General features: G+C 28.3%; 1 protein-coding gene across 1 annotated transcript in view; it reads right to left on the bottom strand.

The window, feature by feature from the left end:
* Positions 1-8,433, bottom strand: part of LOC117178534 (gamma-aminobutyric acid type B receptor subunit 2) — a 297,426-nt gene extending 288,993 nt beyond the window's left edge. Inside the window, exons 1-2 of the mRNA XM_033369962.1 lie at positions 8,357-8,433; positions 7,594-7,772 (exon numbers count right to left, since the gene is read on the bottom strand). Of these exons, the coding sequence (XP_033225853.1) occupies positions 7,594-7,772; positions 8,357-8,433 (256 nt within the window). The remainder of the gene's footprint in view (positions 1-7,593; positions 7,773-8,356) is intronic.
* Between the last annotated feature and the right edge of the window lie 2,724 nt (positions 8,434-11,157).

Raw genomic sequence — 11,157 nt, 5'->3', positions numbered from 1 at the left:
TCAAACAACGAAAAGTACCGCAAGTACTCTACACCAACCACATGGAAAAAACCCGTTATTGCGAAGGACTGCTACTTTTGCATGAATTCCGTCAAAGGGTTCGACGCCAAAAATAAAAATAACATTTCGTATATTAATGTGTGCACAGTCACAAGAGCAATTGAAATCAATAAAAATGCACGCCAGACTGATTTAACCGCTTTAGAAGATGATAGAATGGAAGTCGAAAGTCAACGTCATGGACACGGTAGTGAAACCAGTGATCGAACAGAAAATAGTTCTGATGATTCCGATGAAAGTGACGAATATGGCGTGCATAAAATGAAATTGAAGGTTCCAATATTAGTGTCGCAATCAGAACTGAATGATTTTATTAGAGATCTTGGATTACCGAAAGACGGCGCTGAATTTGCCGCTTCATTTCTAAAAAAAAAATCTTCTAGGGCCAAAGACAAAAGTTTCATTCTATCGCGACAGGGACAAAGAATTCAGAAAGTTTTTCGTTAAAGACGAAGAGACGTCTTTAGTGTCCTGCACTGACGTTAACGGAATAATGAACCACTTGAAGAAAAATGTGTACAGAGACGAAGAATGGCGACTTTTCATTGATTCGTCAAAACGCAGCATTAAGGCTGTTTTACTGCATAACACGAATACTTACGCTCCTATCCCTATATCTCACTCAACGGTCATCAAAGAAGAATATAACAATGTTAAAATGCTTCTTGAAAAAGTTAATTACCCGAATCACAAATGGCAAATATGTGGTGATCTCAAAATCATAACAAAGATATCAGGCTAACAATCGGGTTTCACGAGATAGCCATGCTTTATATGCCTGTGGAATAGCAGAGATCGAGCCAATCATTACCGCAAAAAACATTGACCTTCAAGAGATTCATCCAAACCTGGTTCTCATAATATCATCAACCAAAACCTCGTTGATCCAGAAAAAAATTTACTACTACCCCTCCACATAAAGCTTGGGCTCATGAAGCAATTTGTCAAGGCGTTAGACAAAGATGGACAATGCTATAAGTATATATCGCTTAAATTCCCTAATGTTTCAGACGCTAAATTAAAAGAAGGAGTCTTTGATGGACCACAGATTCGAATATTGACAAGAGATACTAATTTCGTGAGCCACATGACACAAATTGAAATGGACGCTTGGGAAAGTTTTAAAGCAGTAAACGCAAATTTCCTCGGTAACAAAAAAAGTTAGGGTGCTTCATGAATTTAAAACTTCACTTTCTAGATTCTCATCAGGATAAGTTTCCAGAAAATGTTGTTGATTTCAGCGAAGAATAAGGGGAACGTTTAAATCAAGACATAAAAGTGATGGAACAACGATATCAAGCTAGATGGGACGAGGTCATGATGGTTGATTTTTGCTGGGTGTTCAAAAGGGAAACGAATGTAGGTCTTAAACGTAAGCGTAACCCTTTGAAGCAAGATAAAATGTAAACACGAAAGATAGCATAAATATATCCCTTAAGTCTAAGAAAAGCAGAGAGAAAAAAATTTTGAATAAAACTCTTATTCATTTGCATATTTACGTTACAGTTCTACATTTTAATTGATACAAACATTGTCAGGTTAATTGAAATGGGGTCAATTCTACTTGTAGTTCTAATTTTCTTCATATGAGTAATGTGCGTCTAAATTTTCAACCACCTGTAGTACAATGAAATGAATTTTATTGTGTTACAATGGGAACACTTAGTTAAGTTGTGTTGCGTTAAGCAAAATTTCTTTAGGTTCTGTTAAGTTAGATTCATTTGTAGGTTAAGATCGAGTTAACCTTTTAAATATAGCACACATTTAAGACTGAGAACCGTACAAAATAATACAAATTTTGAGAAGGTTTAAAAAAGTTTGAAACAAAACGTTAATTTGTGAAAAATTCCAATAAAAAAGGTGCTGAAAAAATATCAAATGTCTCGAGAGAATAAAGAAATGTTCTCACAAGTCTTGAGAACTTTCGTTATGATTTTTATTCAAAAAAATAAAATTTTTAATTTTTTAAAGAATTTCCACACATTTGAAAGAATTAAAAAAATTACAAATAAAAGAAAATTTCAAAGAATTTCAAAACATTTCAGAAGATTTCCAAGAATTTCGAGTAAGAATCTGGAAGATTTTAAGGGAACATTTTTTATTATGCAGGATACAAAAGTTGAAGGAAAGATAGAAAGAAAGATAGAAAAAAATGATAAATTTTAATATTTCTGAAAAAATGAAGATATTTTTAGATAGTTAAAAATAAGAGTGAAAATAAAGAAACTTTATTATAGAATTCCTGGAAAAATTTCTTATGTATTATTTTGAAATGCTAATTTTTAAAGCAAAGTAAAAGATTTTTTCAAAATGTTAGGAAAAATTTGAGTCAGTTTGTAAGACGTTAAGGAATTATAGAAGATTGTAAGAAAGTGCAAGTAATAAATAATCGTAAATATATTAAAAAATAATTTTAATTTTTGCGAAAATTTTTTAAAATATTGTAACAAAAAAAACTTGCCTATCAAGATACTTTTTCGATACATTAATAGTAATGCGAAATTTTTATTTTGTAGGAAAAATTATTTTTCACCTTAAAATCCATTAAGGCCCATGCAAAAACTGGATATGGTAGCAACAAACTGACTACGCCATCCTTTGCATAATCAAAAAATAAAATACACATAATTTTTCTTTTTTCATTTACAATTGTTTACAATAAATTATTTTAACAAATTACTTGAAAAATTATTACTTTGAAAAACTTACTGTAGCAATCGATTCTACGAGAAAAATTATAAGTAAAACCTATATAAGACTTTTTCGTCAGAGTTCAATTTGTTAGTGTAAAGTAGGAATAAACAATCATATGGGAAGGAGAGAATGTGACTAGGCCAAGACCCATGCCCAATTGTTTATTTCTACTTTACACTAACAAATTGAACTTTAACAAAAAAATCTTATATAGATTTCCTTCATAATTTTTCAAGTAGAATCGATTGTTGTAGTAACTTTTCATAATAATAATTTTTCAAGTCATTTGTTTAAATAATTTATCATGAACAATTGCAAATGACAAAAGAAAAAAAAGTATATTTCATTTTTTGATTATGCAAAGGATGGGGTCTTTTTCGTTGAAAATTTCTGTTTTCCAGTTGAACATTTGTATATTTTGTTCAAATTTTATCCTTCTTTTGGTAAAATATCAAATTTTCTGTCTGAAAATTCAACTATTTGAATGAAGATTTATATGTTAGATTAAAAATGTATTTATTTTGTTAAGCTTTTGTAAAGAAAAATAACCTTCTTTGTTGAAAATGAATCCTTTGGGTTGAAAATTGAGCTTTTTGAAATGTAAATTCTATTAAATTTGTTATTTTAATTTATCTTTTTATTATCAATAAAATTGGTTCTTGAATTTTTTCGGAACCCCCTTAGTACCCTCTCTAATATATATTTCAACCATCATAATTGGTGAAACCGTTTTTGAGAAAATTTAATTTTTTGATTTTCAAAAATTTGTTTTTATTTTTTGTAAAAAATTATTCACTCAAACCATGCTTTCTGTCTACGGCATTTATTTATTTTTTTGTTACAAATTTAACATTTCTGAACAATTTTCTGTTATGTTAGTATTTTTCGTCAGAAACTTTAGAATTTCTAGCCAAAATAATTATATTTTAATGGATATTTTTAGCTCTTCTTTATTACAAAGGTATTTGGAAATTAAAATAGTTTTTTAAATTCCGAGAAAAATGTACAAGCTTTTCAAACATTTTCAAAATTTTCAAATGAGTAAAAAAAATTTTGAAAATCAAATCATTTCCAAAGATTTCTAAAAATCTCTAAAGAAAATTTAAAATCTAATATAAACTGGAATTGAAGTGCTCAAAAACTTTGAGCAATTAAAAAATAAAGTAGAAGTCGTAAAATCTAACTTTTCCTGACTTTCCCGGATATACATTTAATGTGAAATAATTCTTATCCTAAATCTTCCTTAAGACCTTTTACGATCGCGCCTTTTATAAATTAAATTTTTTTATGGCCTTTTTATGAAGTTAAAAGCATGTAAGAAAGATAGTTGTTTTGCAAAATGTAGGAGCAATCTGCACTCAATAAAGCTTGCTAGGTGCTCGAGAAGACTCTTGAGGAAGTGGAATAGAAACTGTTTTTGTGCTTACAAGCCCGTATCTGATGTAACATTAGATGTTTAGTGTAAGTTTCCATTAGCCGGCTCACATTTCTCCTGTAAATACTGGAATTGAGAACAGAACAATAAAACTACGCTTTCTTCATGCTGGAGTTAAATTCTCAAAGTTTAGGTTAAGCAAAGTGGCAAACTATAACGTTTTCAACGTTTTAAAGGGGAAATATTCTGAAGACTTTACAGAAAAAATAGAAAAATAATGAGGAAATTTTATTTTTAATATTCGAAACCAATTACTTCAACTTTAAATAAAATCTTTAAAGCATTTCTTCCATTTTATATTTTAATATCCTGGTTGACTCTTTTCCTTCTCTTTTCTCTCTCTCTCTCTTTCCTACCCTCCAGAGACTCTCGTAGACTGATAACACTACTTTACACTGTTTTGATTGGCTACGATTGAACCGGAACCAGAAGTAATGAAAAGCGCGCGATTTTCAAAACTAGATTTGACGATAAATTTACAATTTTAAAGAATAAGATGCGGAAGAAGGTAACATGAAATATAAATGTATAAAACACGTATAAAATGTACGTGAATGAAAATATTTAGAAAAAAGACTATTCCATTTTGGATTTAAAAGTGACTTTTTTTTATTTTAAAATTCAGGTATTTTGGTGAAAATTCGTCTTTTTAAGAGAGATTAATCTAGTTGTTTGAAAATTTAACTATTTTGCTAAAATTTTGTTTTTCGGTTAAAAAATAATTCCTTCAATTGAAGGTTTAAATGGTCCATTTTTAGTTCAAAATTTATCTTTTTATCTTTTTTAAAAATCTAAATTTAGTTATTCGAGATTTAGTTGGAAAGGGAGTTTTTCTAGTTAAAAATTCAACTATTTGTTTTGAAATTGATGTATTTTGTCCGAAGTTAATTTTTTTGTTTGGTAGAAAATTATTGTTCGTGGTCAAAAATTCATTTTCTTTGATACAAATTCATGTATTTTGCAAAAAATTAATGTTAGTTGGAGAAAACTTATATTTTTTGGTAGAAAATTAATCTCCTTAGTCTACTAGATTTTTGGTTTGAAAATTATATTTTTAGTCGAAAATTTAAATATTTGATTAAAAATTAATGTATTTTGTCAGAAGTTAATTTTTTGTAGAAAATTAATCTGCATGGTTGAAAATTCGTCTTTCTAGGGTGGAAAATTAATCTTTTTGGCTGAAATTTCCTCCTTTTAATTACAAATTTAACTTCTTAGTTAAAAATGCAATATTCTTTAAAAATTTATTTGGTACGGTGAAAGATTAATCAATTTGGTTAAGAATGTATTTCTATGACTGGAAATTGATTTATTTGATTGAAAATGCATCTTCATAGTTTGAAATTCAACTATTTGGTTAAAAATATATACATTTTGCTAAAGATTGGACTTTTTTCTAGAAAATGTAAATCCTCAATTGAAATTTCACCTTTTTCGTTAAAAGTAGAATTATTTGTTTAAAAATTCAGTTTTTCGTGTAAAGATGAACAATTTTCATGGAAAATCTGTCTTTTTGGCTCGGAAAAATTATCTTTCTGGTTAAAAATTAATATATTTTGTTAAATATTCGATTTTTTGGTAAAAACTGGATTTTTTTGATCAAAGTTGAATCATTTCATTAAAAAATGCATTTTTGTCAGAGTACATTTATAATTTTCGTAAAAATTAAATTTTTTTGGTCGAAAATCCACCTTTTTACCTTAAATTCAACTATTTTATTGAACATTCATCATTATCTGCTCAAAATTTATTTTTTACTGAAAATTTAATGTTTCATTTTTATTTTTAATATAAAATTTACCTTTTTTGTAAAATACTCGATTTTATTAGAAGAAGTTTCATTGTTTTGATTGAATTTTCATAATTTTAGTGAAAAAAAAAATTTTTCTGAAAATTTAACTTCCATTTCTGATTGAAAAATTTCCTTTTTAGCTAAAAATTCTTGTATTTTATTGAAAATCATCTTGTTTAATAACAAAATAATGTTTTTGGTTGAAAATTCAGCTAATTTGTTAAAAGTAATTTTTTCATCGAAGATTAATCATTTTAATTAAAATTTCAGTTTTTTAATTGAAATGAATCTAGTTTTTTTTAAAAATTTTTTGGCTGAAAATATTAATGTTTTTAACTAGAAATTTAACTATTTAGTTTTATTGTTGAAAAGTTACCCTTTTCAGTTGAAAATTCCGGTATTTTTTTGAAAATTCGTCTTTTTGCTAAAAAGAATTTTGTTTTGGACTTTTTTTTCTTATTTCTAAACACCGCTAAACACAATTTATCAGTGCATTGTCATTTAAAACAGATAAAAGTTTTCTAGACCCTCTATAGTCCAATACAATTGTAATATTTGTGAGAAAGAAATGCGTTAGTAAATAACCAAGCGGGAGCCAAAGCCATTCCCCGAGAAGAGTTGCTGGATTCTTTCTTTGACACAGAATGGAGGAATCGCAACTCTTAACAGAGTCACAGTGTCAGTTAGATATTGATAAAAAAACCATTGAGTCAACTACACAAATATCAACGAGCTGTCCTTAGGATACAATTTCCAAATATTCGTGATTCTAGATTAAAATTTCGAAATAGGACCATTTCAAAATTTTACCTATTGATAAGTTTTATATTCGAATTTTCAAGGGAATTTTCTAACCTAGAGCATTTTAAGATATTTATGGGGCATCTCTAGATGCATTTTAATTTAGAGTCGCTGATGGAGTCGCTTACAGTCCGTCGAAATTATCTGGAATTCTAACCAAATTAAACTTATTTATTAACCCTCAGCAACCCCACGGGGGTCAAAAGTAGCCAGAGGTTTTTTGAAAGTAGCGCCATTTCTGTATAGGCTAAGGGAGCCGGCCAGGGCCCGGGGGGAGGGGGGTGTAGAAGCCTTAGTCCATGATGTACCCATAAGACTCAGTTCTGTTAGTGAAACCGAAAGCGACAGTTTGAAAGTTCGACTTGTGCTTTTTAGATCCCCGGGGAGTAATAATGTTACAAAAATTGATCAGGAGAGCAATACAAAACTTAAGTAAATTCTCTATTTACATTTTTTTCTTGTGTCCAATAATAATATTAAAGTAGGTTTTGTGCGACGCGAGAGGAAACTTTGATTAACATGTTGTATTTTCTTTATGTTATAGAAATTTCTCCCCGGAACCATCCATCGACAGAGATTGACCGTGAAGCAAGGCCTCTCGAGTATCACAGATAGAACACTATATATTTGTAACAAAAAGCATAATAATATGATTTTTCAACTGAATTTTTAAAATTGAAAGTTAATGTTTCCCTGATTTTTATTTTAGATTTGAGTTTTGAGTTAGGAACACCTCTTTTGCGGAGACGTTTAGAACAGCCGGGAATTCGTGCTCCCTTTGCGTATGCAAATAGAAGAATTTCTCACATACGACGAGATTCCCGAAGTTCAAGATCCTCGTGATTTAATCGCTGATAATAAAGTAGCAAAGCACACGCGATGTGGATATTGTCATCATTCTTTTTATCGAAAAACGTGGTACAAATGTCTACGTTGTAATAGAACCATGTGTCATGAACACACAGCGAAACTGTGCCAATATAGCGCACACTGAAATAAGAATTGTATTTCCGAAAATCGAATAAACTAACTGTTTTTAACGCATTTGCTTGTTCTTTTTTTTATATCATTTTATACATACTGCATGATTTTGAATCAAATAATATTTTTACAGGTTTTTCAATTTTTCTCAATTTTCACATAATAAAATAATTATACTTTTTGGAACCAATAATTATGTCACCTATATCATCTAAAAGTGCGACTCTTTATTTTTTGAAATCACTCCATATAAACACTTTTATCGTTATTTAACTTAGATTCACATAATTGTGAAAAAAAGATTTGCTAAGATTTTTTTAACAAATTTTTTTCGTAATTCTGATACAACTTTCAGAATTTTCGTTTTACAATTTTTCTTCTAACAATGTCTTTTAGAGTACAAAAAAACCTTTTCAGTAAAAAAAAAGTTGACTTTAATTGACCGATTTGTTGCTGAGATACAAGCCTGAGAAAACGGGTCAGGTATTTTTGACCCCCCTGGGGTAACGACGTATACTAAAATACGTGGGGTAACTGAGGGTTAAGATTCGCTTAAAATTTTATTAGAGCATATCTAGAGAATCTCTACTAACTTCCAAACCTCTTCTTCGGGCCTATCCTTCTTTACCTCTTCCATAAACCTTTGATTTTTCTCTTTTTCTTTGATCATACACCTTAGTATGCTCTTCTTTTGATTTTGTTTGCTTCTTCACTACTTTTACTCTTTATCCATTTTCTTAATTTCTTGCTTATTTCCTTTTTCTTCCTTTTGTATTCCTTATCTCTTCCACTTTCATCTCCTCCTTTACGAACTTCTTTTTTGCTTGTGCAATCTTAATTTTTTTTTCTATCATTATTTCTATCTCATCATTTATATTTACTTCTTTCATTTTGATATTCCTGATCTTTTCCTCAAACTCTTCTTTTTCTTCCATTCACGAATCCTCTGTTCCTGCTATTCTTACTTTTGCTTCCTTATAGCCATATTGCTATTACTCCTTACTCCCTCGTGTTATTCCATCTCCTCCAGGATCTTTAATAATTTCTTTCTTTAATCATTCAAACCTATTCCTTCTCATCTTTCGTGTCTCATCTCTTTTTTTATATCCCACTATTTATTATTTTTCCATCTACCATCCCTTTCTCTTCAATTGTCCGGTATCTAATTTTTTGATAAATTTTTTCCTTTTTTTGTCCCAATCGCACCATATACTGCTATCTGTATTCTTCTATACTTACTCTACGTTCTTTTTCCCATATTTCTTTCCTTTTTCGCTATTTTCCTTATCTCATTCTGCATATTACTTTTTACACATGTTAAATTATCCTATATTTTTTACAATATTCCATATGACGTCCTTTATCTCTACCTTTTTTAGAACATCTTTCATTTCTTCTTTTAGTGTTTCCTCATTATTCTTGACCGTTTTTTCTATGTTTTCTTTTCCACTCCTCCCTTTCCTTTCTCTCATTTTAGTATCTATTTTCTCAGACTTTCCTTCTCCTTATTGCCACACTTTTCACTCTTTCACTCCCGGTTTGAGCTTTGTATCTTCACTTTTCAAACTTTCCAAACTTCCCCTATATTATATTTATATTTTCTCATCTCTTTTTTAATTTTTGCGATTTCTTTTCTAATGATTTTGTTTTATTTTCTCTTTTTTCCTCCTGTTTTTTTTTCACATTTTAACCAAAGAATACGAATTCACAATGAAAAATGTATAATAGTTGATATTTCGACCTAGAAGATTTTTATTTGAAATTAAAAATTTAAATTCTTAACGAAAGAAAATTGAATTTCTACCAAGAGATTAATTTTTAAATGAAAGAGATGAATTTTCAACCAAACAGTTGAATTTTTAACCCAGAAAGATTTTTCAAAACTGAAAGAAAAATTTTTTAACCACATTGTTTAATTTTTAACCCAAGAAGGCTAATTTTCAACATAACAGTTGAAATTTTAACCAAATAGGGCGACTTTATAACAACATATTTAAATGTTTAACAAAATAATTAAGTTTTCGAGCAAATAGTATTTTGAAATCTTTTTAACATTCTTAAAAAATCTTAACCAGTTTTAATTATTTTGAAATTCTTTAAAAACTTCTGAATATCTTTTAAGCTTAATCAAAGTTTTTCTGAAATTAAGTAATATGGAAAAATTGCACAATTTCCCTTTAAAATCTTTTTGACTCTTAAAAAATTTTAGGAAATAACAAAAAATGTTTTGTAACCTTTTTTAATTTTCCCTCGGAATCCATTACAAAACAATGATTTAGAATTTTCACATGTATCTTAAGAACATTTTTTTCATTCTCTTGACATCCTGCGAAATTCTGTTTACCTGAAATTTGTTTACATAAAAAAATAATTTCTTCAAAATTCTTAAAAACTTAAAATTATTGTTGAAACTTCTCAAATCTTTCATAATTATTAAAAAGCTTCCAATTTTCGTTCGAATTATTGAAAATAAGTTTTTGCGCCTAATTTAATTCTTTTGATCTCTTTGGAAATTTAAGAAAGTTTACAAATTATAGTGGAATAGTGAAATGATAAGAATATAATTATTTCCCATTATTAAACAATCATTTACATTTTCTTTTTTTACGTAAGATGAATATACCTTGATTATAGTGGACGATAATGTAAAAAAGAAAAAAAATTTATTTAAAAAATACAAAGCTTTTATTTGAAAAAAAAGAATATCACACGGTTTATATTTTTTATTAAAAAATCCAGTTTCGGCTTGGAAATCGTCCATAAACTAATTTAGCACTTTAGAGCGGTAAGGGGGGGGGGGTTTAAAATAAATCTTTTTGTTAAAAACGCATCTTTTTTAGTTAAAACTCCAACTTTTCAGTTGAAAACTCTTAAATTTGATTTAAAATTAGTCTTTTTAGTAGTAAATTAATCTTCTTTTAGTTGAATATTTAACTGTTTGATTGAGAATTCTCAAATTTTACTGAAAGTTTGTCGTTTTTGTTAGTAAATTAAGGTTTTTGTTTAAAAATTCCTCTCTTTAAGTTGAAAATTCAACTTTTTGCCTAAGACTTTGTGAATGATGTTAAAATTTGTTTTTTCGGTAAAAATTAATATTTTTCTTTAAAAGTTTATCTTTTTGGGTAAAAATTTAACAACTATGTTTAAAAAATGTTGATCTGCTTTCTGAAAATAAACAAATAAAAGTTTTTTATTTTTTCCTAAAACCGCAACTTTTTCGTTGACAATTCAAAATAAAAAATTTACCTATTCTATTTTGATCGAAAATTAATCTAGTTTAGTCAAAATTTCATATTTTGGATTTAATAATCCAACTGCTTTTATAGAGAATTTGTAATTTTGTCTTGAAAGTTTAGTAGTTTAGTAAGAAAATAAGCTGGTTGGTAAGAAATTC

This window comes from Belonocnema kinseyi, chromosome 8 (genome assembly GCF_010883055.1).
Source record: "Belonocnema kinseyi isolate 2016_QV_RU_SX_M_011 chromosome 8, B_treatae_v1, whole genome shotgun sequence".
In the NCBI taxonomy this organism is placed as follows: Eukaryota; Metazoa; Arthropoda; class Insecta; order Hymenoptera; family Cynipidae; genus Belonocnema; species Belonocnema kinseyi.
Note: the sequence above shows the minus strand (reverse complement) of the source record. Positions and strands in the feature narration are given on the sequence as shown.